General features: G+C 39.6%; 1 protein-coding gene across 3 annotated transcripts in view; it reads right to left on the bottom strand.

Annotated features, from left to right (window-relative positions):
- Positions 1-17889, bottom strand: part of KIF16B (kinesin family member 16B) — a 138537-nt gene that overhangs the window by 18578 nt on the left and 102070 nt on the right. For all 3 annotated transcript variants that reach the window (XM_048935474.1, XM_048935471.1, XM_048935472.1), the window contains one exon: positions 3186-3269. In XM_048935474.1, the coding sequence (XP_048791431.1) occupies positions 3186-3269 (84 nt within the window). The remainder of the gene's footprint in view (positions 1-3185; positions 3270-17889) is intronic.

The following is a 17889-nucleotide window of genomic DNA, read 5'->3' as shown; positions in this document are numbered from 1 at the left end:
TAATTAGGCACAAGGAAAAATTTCCCTGACTGCAGCCAAAGGGAGGCAATTAAAACAGATGCTGAGATATATGCAATAGAAGCAGCTCTCTGCTGTACATTTAGCTAATTCTGAAGTTGAGGAGTAGTTTTGCTCCTACAAGAACTCCCAGTCTGCCTAATTTCCCAGATCAGATCGAGTTGCAATTTAGCTTTGACATAAAGAAAAGAGCCTATGAGGCCATTTCAGTAACCCACTGCTAATTCCAGCAAGTACTTTAGAAAGGTGTTTGACTGAAATGAGAGCTTCAGTTGTTTTATCTTTTACACAGGTGTGCACTGGATTTTGAATTTTCTTTTGTGCGCATACTTGGAAAAAAATGTGAATTAAATGAGAAACTGCTTCTCCTCACAGATGCTGCTCAAGAATGCCCTGGGCTAGCCAGAGCTCTACTGTTCCACTCCAAAATTAATCCAAGAAGTCCAGGAAAAACAACACAAAGCCTATTCAAAACATATAAATATCTCGTGTAAAAGCTGAAAGAGAAGAGTTATTCCTTCGTTATCCACCACAGGGATGACAGCTCTGCTAATGACCTTACAACACGGAATATTTGTTCAGAACAGACTGATATTTGTCAGGCTGTCAGACACTATCAGTCGATCAAATCAGCTTGGACTTTGGATAAGAATATACATTTTTGTTGGCCTAGAAGTTGAGCTTTCATGTAAAAATGCTGTATTAACTCATTAGCTCTTGCCTAATCATGTGAAACAATCAAATAAGCTTTCAAATGATATTATTACTGGAATAACATCACCTGTGAGGCTTGCAAGAGATTTTTCAGCAAATCAGGCTATGCTATGAGGTATGAAAGCCAAGTGAATAAACACTAGCCATCTCTCTGCTCGTTACCAAGGTCTGACTTCTCCACCTTCTATTTGACTGCATCCCACATGAGAAACATGCCCCGTTCAAAAGCCAAACTCCCTTACAGAGGCAATCCATCCACTTTCTGCTTTCAGGTTAGCCCACTTACATATGCTCATGGCTCATCGTGAGAAAGTAAAAGCAAGCATTTTAAATAGAAGCAGTTGCCTGTGCCATGATGCATTATCACACACTCTTTGTCTGCCAAATAGTTTCCCAGTATAATTCAAGATGTGCTTTGAGTCTGCAAAGATTCATGTGACTACGGAAACAACGGCAATGTAGGTGGTTTATTCCACTGCTTTGCCAAGGAAGCTGCATTATCTGAAGCTCATCAGCATTTGGTCTAAAGTGCAAAGCCAGAGCAGAGCACTGCAAAAAACCACAGGGGATAAAATTAAATGCTAGGAACAGAGATCCAAAGTTAAGGCATTTTTGCCATCTTCATGAACTGGTGACAAGCTTATGGCATCAAATTCCTCATGGCAAGGATGGTAATGCTTGGTTCCCTGTTCTCTTTCTATACCTTTCTCTTGATCATTGGAGATCTTATGTTTCTCTAATGCAGAAAGACTTGCCAGGATTACTGAATGGCATGGCCTAGTGCATTTCTGCCTAGCATATGGCAAAACGTATTCACGTGAATTAGAATATTTACAGAATATATTGGTAATAAAGTTTTAATGACATAATTTGGCTAAAATAGATACAACTTAAAGCTAAAAACTAGCCATATTGAGAGCTACAATTACTACATGATTATGATCAAAGCATCACTATACACAGGAGTTTTAAGATTCAGAAACACTACAGTAAAGTTGGTTAGCAAATCAATAGAAGGTCGGAAGGATTAAGGGATTAAATTTCTTACTGGTACAAAAATATGCAAATTGAGTACTAGACTGGAATGTGGCCATGCCTTTATGCCCTCTATGGAGGACATGAAACAAAAAAAAGATTACATTTTGTGCTATATGTAAGACAACCTCACATCAAAAGACAGTGGGGGGATGTTTTGTTTGTGGATCAAAGAGAAGGTGAAATACATGGGGAAAAAAAAATCAAGACATGCAAGAAAAGATTCCAGTTGGAAGCAATGTACTTTTATATTAAATTTTCTAAAGCTCTACTTAATACTATTTCTGCTCTACAAAGAAAGTAATTCTTTATGACTTGCATGATTAATTTATAACTTGATCACCTAACCCTAACCCTAATCCTCATGTGGATACAAAATAGTTGTAGACTGTATGCTTTAGTCTTTGTTTCCTCCTCTTCTTTCCCCAGACTCCATCACCTGCTCTCAGGCTGCAACAAAGTGTACATTAGAATCACAGGATCATAGAACGGCCTGGGTTGAAAAGGACCACAGTGCTGGTCCAGTTCCAACCCCCTGCACTGTGCAGGGTCACCAACCAGCAGCCCAGGCTGCCCAGAGCCACATCCAGCCTGGCCTTGAATGCCTGCAGGGATGGGGCATCCACAGCCTCCTTGGGCAACCTGTGCCAGTGCATCACCACCCTCTGTGTGAAACACTTCCTCCTCATATCTAACCTAAACCTGCCATCTCAGTTGAAAACCATCTCCCCTTGTCCTATCACTATCAACCCATGTAACCAGTTGCTCTCCCTCCTGTTTTAAACGCTCCCTCCAAGTACTGGAAGGGAGTATAGAAATATAAAGACCTGAACTTTTACAGGAGTCAAGACTGTGCCGTCTGCACAGCGCTGCAGAACAAACCAATAAAAACCAAACCCCACCCTCTGTCAATCTTGTCCTCCATAAAATTAAGCTTTCAAATGAATTCAAAGAAAAATACGCTCCAAACTGGGTTATAAAATAAAGCTCAGAGATGCCTATATATTGCTTTCCTTCTGTCATGAGCTATTTGGTTATAGTAACCACGATAAAATAGTAAATCTTCAGATAACAAACTGCATTTCAAGTAGCAAGTTGGTTTTTTTTTAATCTCGTCTTGCATAGAGACCATCTGTCTACAGAGAACACTTACCTCATCTCCAACCTTTCCCCCCTAAATAAACACACCTCTAAAGAGATATCCTTTTCTTTTTTTTTCAGACTAGGATTTTTTAAAGGTGTGCTTCGTTACTTTGCAATCTACTGCTGCCATCTCCTGTGTTAAATGAAGCAGCAAGTAACTCCGTACTTACAGGTAGGCTATTTAAGTGTGATCATACGGGAACAGTTTCTGTTGGTCAAGCAGACAGTGCTCCACCTAAATACACTTCAAAAGGCCCTGAGAAAGATGCCATTACCTCTAAGTGACTCCGTCGCTCTGCAATCACTCGTTCATCCTTGTTTCCAAAGAGCTTCTTCGGAGGGAATTCCAAAGTAGCGACCTAGAAGATATTAAAGGATGAATGGGCATTATAAATGACAAGCTAAAATGAGAAAATTCTCTTTAAACTACAAGGCGTCAGGAAAGAGGAAAAAGCCAAATAGTCATGAGCTACAGTATATGCTGTTAGCAAATATCCCATTAAGCATTTCTACTGACATTATGATCTGGTCCACAGCACTGCTAAAATAACGACGTATTTGGTCACACAAGAGAGACGGGAAGCAAATTTAGGAATTAGATGTCACATTTATAACCATTTTTTTTTGCTACAGCAAATTGGATCTAATGTTACAACATCTATTAAGAAGTCAGAAAGATCTCTTCGGGAATGCTGCTTTTGTAAGACTGCACTCAGTCTCTTAAAAACTGTGGTCTCCAACCATGTTGTCATTTAACCTGTTCCTCTTCTCTCTTAGATCATAAACGTAACATTCTTGCACCTAAAAAGTCATCATGACGTTATGCTCTGGAAAACAGCAATACTAGATTGCCAGCTGATTCCTGAGCAGGACCTGAGGTATCTCCATCTAGCCTTAAACTACCACAGTTATCTTCACAACAGCAGGAGAGAAAGAGCATGGAAATGGCAGCCATAATGATGACAAGAGGCACCTCCAGAGCCACAACTCAACTGAGTTTGAAGGCATGCAAATGTATGTCCATAAAGGAAGGCGATAACTTTAATTTCTGAAGAGAGTCCACATAAACATGCAAAATTCTATTTACTACATTAAAAATGGAAACAAAGAAGGAACAGAACACGTAAAAATGGCTGTTCAGATCTGTCCTTCTAGGAGTTCAATACGAAGCTATTCGAAGCTGTGTTTTTTCATTTCTTTTTCATCCTGTAGGAACTGCAGCAAGCCACTCTAGTAAAGGACACAGCGAGAGAAGCGTATTCCTTTCTTGTACGTCAGCAAACATAACACTTCAACAAATTCCAGACAGCTATTATGGGAAAACACACTCACAACTCAAGAGGTGGTAACAAGCACCAATAAAGTTACTCTGCCAAACCATGGGAATGATGCACAAGTCCTCTCCAGTTTGTGTTTGCATTTTAAGGCAGCTCAATACAATTGCTTTCTAGCTCTCACTGCAGATAGAAATATGCAACCTCACATCACTATCACTAGAGTTGTTTTGCAGGCAGAACCCAAGGGTAAAAAATGCCTGGTGCCTGAATTCCCCGGGCTATAGGATAATTCTGGAATAATAAACAAGATGCATCATCTCCGGTATATATGAGGCTGTAAGAATTTATCCGGTTACTGGGAGCTGTAGTACACTGAATTAAATGAGGAACCTCATTATTGACATTGAACGTAGCTATTCTTAAAATGCAGAGGAATTCTGCAATACACATAATTTATCCCTACTCTCTGGTTGAACTTTGACATGGATAATTTTAACAAAGTGTCTTCACATGAGCAGCATCAACTGACGTGGAGCATCTGAGGAGGCAGAAGAGATGTCTGTTTCACATCGGATTTGTCGACTGGACCCAATTATATTCCTCAGGTTTCTCCAACCATGTGTGCCCGCTTCTTCATGTTGCCAGGACAAGCAGCATATGGTCAAATAGAACCCTGTAATTATGTCCTTGGGACTTGTTTTCCCTGCATTGCTCTCACCTTAACCTACACAGAAATGTAAGTGCTAATGTTTTCAAGGGCTTCCCAATCCCCCCCCTGCAGAAATTAAATTAATTATTAAATTGTACTGAATCGTGTAACTGCTAGAAACAGGTAAGATAAAACAGCTTCCACCTGCATCCCCTCCTGGCCCTAGACAGACTGCTTGTCAATTTATTTCCTAATAAATGTTTATTTATAGAATTTCAAGATGGTGTCAGTTAAGTAGAGGCAGATTTGCCCAAGCGAAAAGCATTACTATTAGCACTTCCTTAGACAAACCCTGTATAGTCAAAGCAAAGTATCACATCTTAAATGAAGAATGATTAATGAAGTTTGATTTTAACAGATTTTGAGAGACTCATTCAACAAAACTTTGGGACGAGCAATGATCTCCAAGGTGTTTTCAAAAGCTGTTAGCTTTTTGAATACATCTTAGGAGAAAAACACTCACTTGCATTTTCTAATAACAGCAAACCTTGATAAACTCATTCTAACCAAAGTAGCTGATCTCATACTTTTAATATTCCACAATTCCCACGTCTTTGGGATCCACAAAACTCTGAAACCAAAACAACTGAAGTTCATTATTGCAGTCATTAATTTAATACGCAAAGAAGCATCTCAGCCAACCTTGCTCTGAAGCATTGCAGCTTACAATGTGGACCTAAAAGAAAATCTTAACTTCACTGCTGATCAACACCTGGACCGGAATATTTCAGGCTTGGAGAAAGATATTTAACAAAAACCTACATCCAGACCAGAATGCCACTGTGCCAGACATATTAGGTACACATATTTCTTGTGTTTGCAATACACATGTTTACAGAGCACACCTATCTGTGTACCTGGATCTGGACCTTGCACTCCACAGAGGATACGCTGCAAAAAAACTATCCATAGCAGTCACCACCTGTACGGGGCTGGATGCAGAAGGCGAATAGCCTTGGGTCTTCTGGAATAACTGTGTCCCTGCTTTGCCACTTTCTCAAGGGTCCTCTGGCTCCTCTCAGCCAAACATTTGGCAGGTGTCCATCACAACAAAACAGGAGAGCATCCTGCATTGTTTGTCCATCACAAACGAAATGGAAAGCGTTTCTGTCGCACGACAGATGACCTCCCAGCCACACGGCAGTAGAACCTCCATCTGTGGGCTTCATCATCATTTCAGCAACCCTGGAAGCCCTAAACTATTCCCATACCTCCTACTCCACTTCATCTCAAATATCCCATGAGATACAAAAGCAAACATGTTATCTACAATACACTGCTAACTTAATTTTCCTTGTTTGCCATTACAGCAGAAGCACTGTCAGACTGCAGAGTCGAATACACATCAAAACAAAAAGGAGACATCCAAAACTCTGCAGGCTCGAGTTTCAGGCTGTCCAAATGCTTAAAAAGATACCATAACACCAATTCCCACCCAGTTCACAGCCTGAAAATTACCTTTGCAACACGAGAACCAAAACTATTTATGCGGCAACATGAATTATTTAGTCCTTTATGTGACTGTAATTTTATTGCTGGAGGAAACTGATCCATTGTAGGATATTTATACAAAAATACAATATTAATATATTTACCTGAGGTAAATACATACATAAATACATACACACCATTTCTTTCTGCAACTAACTTACAAATGTAGTATTTCATCGTGGAGGAAAAACACTTTCCTTCATGAGTTCCAGAAATAAGAGAAGTGATTATAAAAATGTTATCATCTTGTCATAATTCCTGTATATAATTCCATAATTCCCTAAAAAATGCAGTAGTATTACAGTTAGTAGTGTTACAAAGACTTTAAGGACCAGCACAGCAGCTCCAGATGAAATTACCATTGCTACAGGTTAATACACACATTGCAGTATGTCACTGAGCCACGTTTGTTCTTATCACTTAAATACGTAAGATATTTGCAGGTGTAGATTTTGCACAGAGCTGTTTGCCTCAGCTCAAACATTAAAAAAAGAATTTCACACTCACCAGATTCAGGAGTATAAATTATTCTTTTACAATTAAATGACTGTGTACCCTCTGCCTCAAAGGTACTCCGGAAGGGTCACATCTTGACTGAGAGATGAAGGGTTTGCAGTAATATAAAGCATAACAGGGGGACACTACAGGTAGCAAGGTACATTATTCTGCTTTCCTGAAATTTCTACAGCATGCCCCTCCTCCTCTTCCAGTCCCCCTCCTCCTACAGCAGTGAAAATGAAAGCGTTTGGCAGTAGGGCTTCTTTTGGTTTGGACATTTTGTCATTTTCTAGGTGATGAGGTGATGTGTTTTCTGTCATGGGAAATTAACAGGCATATTCCCCAGCTTGACAGGAACAGTGAGCTAGAATGATTTCCTGAGAAGCTCCTGCATGCAGTGTACAAGATTTCTAATTTTTATTTTGGCTGCAGAATCATTTTCCTACCGTACTCAAGTATAGCACCATGATAAAGCAAAATCCATCATACAGAAAGTAGTGTGCACGTGCATTTGTACATATACCATGGGCAAGACTGGGACTGCCCTTAGACCCCAAATACAGAAAAAGATAATCCTTTAAAATAGCACAGAGTCATCTCAAGACTGCCTATCAGCACTCCTAATGTCTTTTTAGACACTGAACTTCTTACAGTTAATGATGTTTATCCTATCTAGCAATCGTTGCTAGGCAGTAGCAGGCTCAGGGAGAGGCAAACAGTCATTTGCAATTTATTCCCTAATTTCTTCACAATAAATAAGGGCCGTGCTTTATTTCTGGTCTCACATTACTTGGGGTACATTACTTGCCTGTGTTTCAGCAGCCTCATCTCTAACTAATGATACCTATCTACCTGCCACGACAGAATATGTGTGAGATTAATATGATCCAATCCTCTAGTGAAAGGGGCTCCAGACCAACCATGTATTATCCTAGCAAACTGTAAACAGCTTATAGGATTCCTGTATTCCAATCACAAGATTGGTTTTAGCTAGCTTATCGGCAGGCGTTTAATACTGGAAAGAGCAGCTGGTAGAACAGCAAGAGCCCTTTCTTTATCTTACAGCTCCTTGACCTTCAGATTCACCCAATTCTGGCAAAACTTAGACAAAAGCACACCCTTTTAGCAAAACCATGCATCTTCATAGCCTTCAACTACTGAGCCACAGAAAGAGATGCAAATCTGGGGACTGGCGTTTTGGAAACCAAGAGCATAACCCAAGGGCCCCGATACCTTGATAGAGTTTGCCTGGGACAGGGAGCACTCTCATTTCGTGTTTTTTGGGATACAAGTCTCATTTGAAGGGTATCCTCTAATTTCTATATCCAGCTGGGACACTTCACTCAAACCAATGGAAGTTTTCTAGGGACCTGCCGGATACAATTCGGTTTTGGGTTTTTGCAGTGGAACGTAACATGTTAATATAAGTCTTGCAAAGTACCTTGCAGATGATATTTCAATATGGAGTGGTCCAAGGTAAAACACCACATAATGCAGCCATGTAGGCTTGTCACTTCTGAAGCGTGAAATTGTTCAAAGTGTTATGCTGCCTAAACATTAAAAAAAAAAAAAGTGCCATTTTCCTACATCAAGCAAAAATCTACAGGATTTGAAATATCTCATTATTTCTGGTGGCTAAAATCTATGTTTTAGTGCCTACAATATGGTAAAAGATTTTTTTTAAGAAGAAAAACAGGGCAGACATTGATGGAGGCTGAGTCATCTTTAATCTTTCATCCCAAATTCTCTTTGTACTTCAGTGTTTTGATATATTTAAATGGGGGGGAAAAGGGGAAAAAAGAAAATTAGAGAAATGCTAACTATTAAATTAAAAAGTCAGTCTTCTTTAACTCTCATGTTACTTTCACAACTCTGAATTTTCTCGTTTTTCAAAGGACATGTCTGACTTTTGATCCTTTGTACCAGAATTCTCTGTCATAGATGAGAAAAATCAAAGAGAAGAATGTGGCTTGGGTTTGCAGCCGGTGTGGTGGCTGCACCTGACTTGATTTTGCAGCAAGTAATGAAAGAAAAAACTGTCCTAGTTTCACTTTTTGAAGTTTAAACAAAGTAACTTCAGCCTCAACTTCTCAAGATGTACCAAGATTTCCACAATCTGAAGAAATTGCAGTCCTGACCAGGAGCTTGGGCTAAATATTTAGAGATTTGACAATAAAGTTGATGTCTGGTTTGCTTTTTTAAGTATATCTTCCTTATTTTTATAGTAATTCTGTCTGAAGTAAACCACCTATTCTATACAATTTCATAAGAAAGCCTTAAGCAAAGGGAGAGCTAACGTTTAATGAACGGATTACTTTCTATATGGGTGTACCCATGGGATTATTTTCTGGATATTCAGTTTGTTATTTGTTTTCCTTTTCCATTTCTCGTTTTCTCTCTTCTTTTTAGGTCTCTCTCAGTGTGTCTTTCTCCCCTTTGTAGCACATCTCTATTTTATTGGTATCTTTTTCTCTGTGCCTTGCCTCATTCTTTCTCTTACTCCTGTGTTCATTTGCTACATCCAATTTTCTGTTCCCAAAGCTTGCTCTCTGCTCTCCACTAGAAGGGATGAGAGTTGTGAACACCTCAGAGAAGGATATCAGAGCAACTACAGGTCAGCCACAGCTCTGAGGCTGCTCCAAGTCAGCATTCTGACACATCAAACTCCCCAGGGAAGACTGAGTATCTTTTAAACGGCAACAGACGCTCAAACAAACCAAGTGTAACGGATCTCCTAAACCAAAAAACCCTCAAGTCATCAGGGAACAGAATGGGGAAAAGCTTTTACAGCACTGTCTTTCTACCCAGAGGTCCCTGCAGAGGAGGCCCCACAGGAGGTCCCCAGCACCAGCCAAACACAGTTAGTTCTTCACCAGCTCTGCTCCAACCCCTCTGCTCCCCAGGTCCTTGCAGTGTTTCTGAGACACAAGGAGCTGCTCTAGGCTCATCCCTGCTGTCTCTCAGCAAATCTGTTGGAGCTGCAGGCTTCCAGTTTTCTGTTCTCACCTACCCTTGCTGCTACAGCCTGCAGTGTCTGGATCCCACTCAACCATGCACAGAGGAATGAATTCCTTCCTCCTCCCTTGAGGAAATTCACCCTGAAATAACTCCCTCCTGACGGGCTGTGTTGCAGAGCAGCACACTGGAGATCCTATTTTCCTGTCTTTCCTAAATATGTTTTATGTTCCAACACAGCTTCCCACCCTTTTACAGCACATCCTTGTCACAAAGAGAAAGCTGTTTTGCCCACATGCATGAGAGCACTGCCTTCTCTCTGCTCTACATCCCTTCTGCTCTGTGCCAAAGATTTACTTGCCCACAGAGCTGGCTTATCCAGCATTGTATTTCTGGCTGGCTACAGCAAGACTCCTACTTTCCATGTTGCTTCCATCACTTGCTTTTTGCCTGGCCTCCCGGAGACCCAGGTCTACCTTTTCTCTTCAGAAAATGCCTCACTGAAGCCCAGGCATACAGGAGGCCCTGCTAGAGTTAACCTGCTGAAAGGCAATCCCACATCTGACTTTCCCTGCTGTGCTCAAAAGGGCTACAATTCCTTGCCTTTTTCCTACTTACTTCTCTGGAACATCACCAATAAAGTGAGTAGCTCCTCTACATCACTCCCCTGCAATACTGCCATCTCCTCCACATTCATATGAGTGTCTTCACAGGATGTACAAGCTCCCACAACTCTGGCATCTCTAATTCTGGGTAACCTTCTTGGCAATTTGCACTCTTTGAAGTTCTAAGATCTTCCTGGCATCCTTTCCAGTCACTATCCTCAAAGACAGTCGTCTCCAAAGAGCATTTCAGCTTCATCTGTCATTGAACAGAAATAAGTACACACACACACACAAAATTCAAGTCCCTGTGAACCTCCCTGCAAACTCCATCTGACAATGCAAAATTGCCAAGCAACCCCAGAAGTTCCTTCTTTTTGCATTTTGCTGACTGGGGTTCACTGTTTTTAAATCATACCTGCCTCCCTATCAAACACTCATCTGTAATTATCAAAACTATTAAAAGAGTTTGCTTATCCAAATTCCTGCTTTAAACAAAGCAGGTAGACCTAAATTCAATATGCTTTTTTGGAACTGAGATGTGGAGGCCACTATTTATTTCATTATTTTAACTCTATTTAGTCTGCCACCTGCTATTGAGAAAATCAAATTAAGTGCGGCCAATGAAGTTACCTGGAATTACAGGGCTGCTTTTACTTTCCTTAAAGCAATTTTTAGACTAGTCAGAATAATAACACACCAAAATTGAGCCATAAATGATACAGAATATAATATTTGACAAATTACTTCTTCGTTTTGTTCATTATAAGCAGTACGATAGCATTTAAATACAAAGCACCTATAAAACTATAAAAATGACTGATGGCATATATATCAAAGTTCATGCAAACCTTTCACAGTTCTATAAAACTCTGCAGTTTTCTCAAATTTTAATCTCGTAAGAAAACTGGAAAGCAATATAGCCAGGGCATCTTTGTAAATACAAACTGCTACCTGCATCGCAGAGAATTATTAACCAATGAAAGAGGGACAAAAATTGGCCCAGACGCCAAGGAAAGCACATTAAGTTCTCTACACAGGCTGTAGGGAGGCAGAGTAAGAAGGCGCAGAGATAGAATATACCAACCCAAAGGATACAGTTAAGTCACATGTAAACCAGTCCAAGTCAAATTAGAAATAATTAAATATGCTTCTTAGGTAAAATAGGAAAATATCTCTTAGATTATAAAGTTAAACATACAAAAAATGCAACATGCTCTTGCAACCTTGGTTTTGCACCTATTTCATCTGCTCCTTGCTCCCAGACAGAAACCTTTTGGGGGTAATTTCCTGTTGCCATGTGGCAGACCATGCTCTAACACAACGGTACTCACTGACCTAGAGAGTCCGTGGGCAAGTTTAAAACACACTCTCAACTTTTTTTTTGTCTCTGATCTTGCAAACTAAACATTTATTTGTGTTGTTTCAAGTCACAGTGCCTGTTTTACTTTTTTAAAGAAATGGCAACAACTGCTGGGTTTGCAAGGTCACGTCTTCCAAGCTCAGAGCATCGATCAGTCTTCATAAACCCATAGCACAAGTGTCACTTCTCCAAAAGAAGAAAAAAAAGGAATTTTATAGTGCACTATATAGGGTTTACTTACCTTTCAAAAATAATTTGGGATTTGATTCATTATCTTCCCATTGGGATTTCTAGGAGATTACAGGAGTGCCCTGGCACAGCAGACATCATCTCTGCAGCACCCACGTGCAGCCTTGCCCACCCTGCACCACGTTCCTGCTGCTGTTGCATTGGCTCTTTGGACACTTGGGCTGCACACAGAGAAGTCCCAGTGCTATTATACAGTCCAGGTAGGAGAAGTTGCTGAAGCAGCTTTAACAGCTCTTCCTGAAATGATTCCTTTGGTGCATACAAGCTCATCTCGGTGACATCTGGCAGCGTTTATGAAACATCCCCGTCTCGTGTGACCAGCTGATGCCATAAATTTCAGTTGCCCTTGCCTTTGAGAAATGCTAATAATGAAAACTCATCAAAGAACAGCAATAATTTCTACTGCTGACTAGATGGATGCATTCCTGACTACTCAAAATTAATGGCAGATCTCAGGGTCTTAAAGAACAGCTGTCACAGAGAAATATATCTGCAAACAAATACGTAGTATGCCTCTAAGTTTGATTTGTTATAGGTATAAAGCAGCAACTCTCACAACAAACAGGACTGATTACAAGGAGAAGTTAGCTAGTCTTCTGTGTCATTTAAAATGATAGAAAACACAGAAGGAGTCATCTAAGTAGGCAAATGGGAAGTTTAAAAGAAACTACTGGCTGCCCCTCCAACAGTAAGAGTGGTTTATAGCCACATAGATTATACATACATTTTCACTTATGTCTAGTCTTACAGATACTATAAAACTAGCTTCTTTATCACAGAATTAAAAACTAGCTGCAAGCCTCACACAAATTAAGGATTTTCCCCCACTATCAATGCTGTCACTAGGTACAGCTTAAAATGACAAACTAACATAACTAACTGCAATCAACCTAACAGATACGTCTTTAGGAACTTGTTTGGCAAAGCACTTTGAAAAAGCAGCTATGGGGAACCAAAAAGACCACTGCTGCCATCAGTTTCACAAGCATTACCCTCCCAAGATCCTCGTGTCATGGAACTGGGTGAGAATGTCTGTTTCCAACTGAAAAACAATTTATTCATCATGCACCCGAAAATACACGCTTAGAAAGCAAAACCTTTCTATATTCCACATATGCAAAAGCTCAACAACACACTTGACTAAATGTCATGAAACCGAAGTCAACACCATTACTTGTGGGGGCTGGAAAACAGGGATATGTTTAACTTTTGTGTGCATTTGGTGATACCCAATTACTGCCTGTAAGCTGATTTCTAGGAGAATGTAACAATTCTGCCCCCAAAAGGCACCACATCATTGAGGCAGTACCGATGAGGCAGCTCCACCTACATGAGCTTCAGTAACCCAAGGGAATGGGGGCAAGATTTATGACCAGAGGGATTTTTTTCCATTTTTTTGCATTCCTACAATGAGTTGCAGCACATGAGAGCCCTCAAGCACAATCAGAATGAAAATTGTGCTGCTCCAAAAATGAAAAAGCAGCCCTGAAATACAGCAGTTTGCAATTACCTTAACAATTTTGAAAATAGTTAAAAGCCGGGCTAACCTTAAGGGCATCACAACGGACTCTGATTCAAAAGTAGTTAAAAAAAAAGGAGTTAGAATTTAAAATGCAGTGAGTAATTTAATTATTTAAAATACTGCTACATTGCTACCGTTTTTTTTTCCAACAAACACATCAGAGCAGGACATGGGGTGTGCAGATGAAGTCTGAAATAAATTTAAAGTATTTCACAGAGAATACAGAGTGTGCATTCAAACAACCTCAGTGCTGCATTGCCAGCAGCACTGAACAACCACGCAGTCAATAAAATATCATTAGCACCCAGTAGTTAGAACTAAGTGTGATAGAAAATAATGGATTGCATTCAGAAACAAACAAACAAAAAAAACTGGCCTGAACCTTGGCTTTGGTTGTTTTTATCATTCACGGCTTCATAATCATTTACAAATAATTATAAATTAATTGAACGTTTTAGCAGTGGTTCCCTAAGCGCTGCACCCAAGGAAAGGTGTGCTTTTCCATCTCACTGGCACTTGTATTACGGACATGCCATCATACATTTTGTCTTTTAAAGGAGTTTCCATAGCTTCTCCTCCACACTAATATTTCTGGCTGGTTCTGAAATATGCCCTACAGTAAACCAGACTGCAGCCTCTACATTCAGTTTTCTCCTCCTTGACATTTTCAATTTGTATCGGCAGCTCAGTATTTTTCTTGAGCCACTGCTTCTTTAGGTATATTTTCATATTAAACCACAAGAGATTGTATTTTATTGATTTTTGTCATGCAGAGATGTCTAATAAATTTTACTGCTTGGGTTTTCTTGCTTTGGGCTCTTTAATGGCATAGAAAATACTCTTGTAAGATGGAGCCTTCTGCATGCTCTGTGCTGCAGACACAGATGGTAAAAAGATCCGATTTTTTATTATTATTATTTACTAACTTTACAACAGTCAAGAAATTGTTCCAAGACCCTTAAAGGAAGATCCCATTGTGAACACACAACCAAAGGTGGCTCATTTAGAAACAACGTGCGTTATCGCCTGCACCGGTTCTAGAAATTTGTTTTCTTCCTCGCTTCTAAAGCCAAGTCATTTTTAATTAAGAAACAGAACATTATTTTCACCACAGCAAGTCTGAAACCTCATTACCAGAACAAGATAAACAAATATTTATAACAGACCCTTAGGTAAAAAGTGCCTCTTAATGGTTAGCATCGTTATTATATTCACGTTGTGTTTCGTAGCTTTGTAGGTTTTTTGTTTCATTTTAAAAAGGAGAAATTCACCCTTTAAGCTTCCTAGTGAAAGCATCATATATCAAAAGCTACGGAATATTCACAACACATCATCACCCTGATATTTCATTAGTCATTGATCCACCCTGGCAGGGCCCTGGACTTGGTCTGTTTGCTCGCCTTGCTGGGAGATCACTGACCCTGCCTCAGGTACACTGGGCTGTGCTCCACCACTGAGGTCCCTGCTACCCATGCTGCAGCCACCCCCAGCTCCTAGGATGTCCTTCCTGGTCATCAGCCCTGACCCTGCTGCTCCCCAGCAGGTGTGTAGGATACCCCAGAAGGAAGGTCAGGGCAGAGGACTTGCAGTAGATGCTCTCAAGGGCTGCATGAAGGCCCTTCTCTCTCTGTAGGAAAGGCAAATGGGGTCCATGGAAGTAAGAAACCGTGCTTCATTGTAATCTTTACATACCATAAGTATAAATGACAACGCAATCCTTCATAAAGTAATATAATAAATACTACATAATGCAATAAGTATTATAAACATAATAAAATACACCTCTACTTCAACTCTTTAAGAGTTCCTGGATAAACTGCAAGCCATGTTTATACTGGGACATGCAACATCTGTTGTCAAATACAGAGGGGAAAATGGTTTTTCAAGAGCTTTTCAGTCCTTCAGAATACTTCAGCACTTCCACCAATTAAGTCATACGAATGGCACCTCCATCAATTAAGTCACCTGTATCTCAATCCCAGTTAGGCAATAAGTCATTTCCTCAATACATCAAAATCAAAATAAACATCTAAATACTTGTTGTTCTTCACAAAATTATTAGAAGATAGTGAGACCGTCAATAACAGCTAATGATTAACAGAGCACAAGTCTTAAAAGTCTTCTAAAGCAAGGCAATTATTTAATTAAAAAAAAAAAAGAAAAAGAAAGGAGCAGCAAAAACTGCAGTCCTCCTTTCTGCCTTTCACTAAGCATGAAGAAAAAACAAAGACAGGGTTGCAGCCTAAGGCATTCCCAATGCCTACGGATACTCAGGAGCAGCTAAGAAACGCCTGAATCTCAGTGAGCAAACAACACCCACGTTAAATTGTCTGAGAACTCTTCCTCTCAGAGGCATTCCTCTCTCACAGACAGCTGTTCTCCATCTATTTTACTGATTAAAAGAAAAAAAAAAAAAGAATATTTTGATATCATGCAAATTCACCAGATAATTGAGCAGAACTTTGAAAATCAGATTATAAAATAATCAAAGCAATTATGCTGTCAAATGCTTTGTGAATTATGAAGCGAAGAACTTATCCCTTTCAAGGGCTTCTATTTTTAATTTATGCACTGTAAATCTTATAGATTTGCTATGGCACGATCAGTAAGACCTGGCTTTCTATTTCTGCCTGTAGGTTAACTGTCTCATACTGAATTTATCTATCTGGAGATCTCTAAAACCAATGGTATTTTCATACAGAACTGTTGGATACTCAAAGGTTCCATTATTTGCTGAGGAGGGACATAAAAGTAGGTCTCATCATTGACCAAACCATAGGAAGAGGAAAAGAGAAGGGGGAGAGTCTGCAAAATTGCATCTACCAACCCAAGAAAACGTTGCTGCACAATCCTAGCATACAAAACAACAACAGTCACAAATTAATCCCAAAGCCAGGTTTTCACAAGGCTCTTAAGACGTTCGCATTCAGATATTCAGACATTGAAATCATTTTCACACTAGAAATTGAATAACTGCATACCATGCTGGAAACAAACCAGTGGTTTTGCTATGCCACAGATGCTCCTGTCCTGGTTAGCAAGTATAAATTCAGAGATGCCACATGGAATAAATACACTCCCCCATAATCAGACTTGCACAGACTACATGATGATGCAGTTAGCAGGGATATTTTTTGCAGTTTATTACAGGAAAAGATTCTCCTGTTCGTATGCATTTATAGACTGATGCACTGAGCAAAGTGCTAAAAGTTCTTTTAAAAGCAGCAGCAAAGTTTCGAGCTGCAAAAAGAAAGGCCAGATTAAGCACTTAGGGATCTACTCACATTACCTCTGTAGCTAATAGCAAACCGAGGCTGACATGGAAGCACTATGCATATAAAGCTACAGGCTTCCACAGTTCTCTGAACAAAACATAATTAGGAATGTGAGCTGGAAAAATGTATATGACAAAATATGCTTCCTGTGTTTGTACTTCCTGGCTGATACCAGTGACAAGAACATAAACGTTAAAATCTAAAATTACCCATACCATAATTACTGTAATTTGCACTGAATAAAGGTGAAGGCTATAATCACATGCTTGTATAATAGAATTGTAAGGTTTACACATATTTAAGGATTCTAAAGATTACTACTCTATTTTTCCTTCAATATTTATGGAAAGATGGATTAGTAAGGCTAGCAAAGTGCCCAGCAAGCGAGCAAGAATTAAGAATGCCTTTATGATCTGTACTTCAAGAACTATTTCTATGCCCTTTTCTGTATGCTTATGATCCTACTAGATGTATTCTTTTAATAGACATCTAATATAGAACATGGCATTTGCTATTTACAAGCACACTAGTGTTGTAAACAATCTTCATTTTAATCTGTGGCCAAATGCCCAATACTTTTGGGGGGAGGAGAGTGGTAGAATGCGCAAAGAAACAAAAAACCCACAGTTTTTAGATGATTTATGCATGTTTGCTAATTGTCCTAAGATTTTCTTGGAGATTTGGTACTCCATTACATTTCTCTACTGTCTGAAACAAAACTACAGTATACACTCTTGATTACTTCAAAAATAATTTCAAGCTTGATAGCATTCAGAAGCATCGTTCCAGTCAAGTCAAAAACCATCAAGAAGTTCATTGCTTTCCTGGTTCAGCTTTTCAAATGCAAAATAAAGCTTGAAATGTTGTTATATAATGCTCTCCCTAAGGGACACAGAGTTCCTAGAAGCTGAAAGAACCTGAATTAAGAATACAGACAAAATCAGACTTTCTAAAATAATAAAGTAACACAGCAAGCCCTGTACCACTGTGATCACTGCTATTTGCTACACCTTGCTCTCTCTGGCACTTGTAACCTTT

Source organism: Lagopus muta, chromosome 2 (genome assembly GCF_023343835.1).
Source record: "Lagopus muta isolate bLagMut1 chromosome 2, bLagMut1 primary, whole genome shotgun sequence".
Classification (NCBI taxonomy): Eukaryota; Metazoa; Chordata; class Aves; order Galliformes; family Phasianidae; genus Lagopus; species Lagopus muta.
Note: the sequence above shows the minus strand (reverse complement) of the source record. Positions and strands in the feature narration are given on the sequence as shown.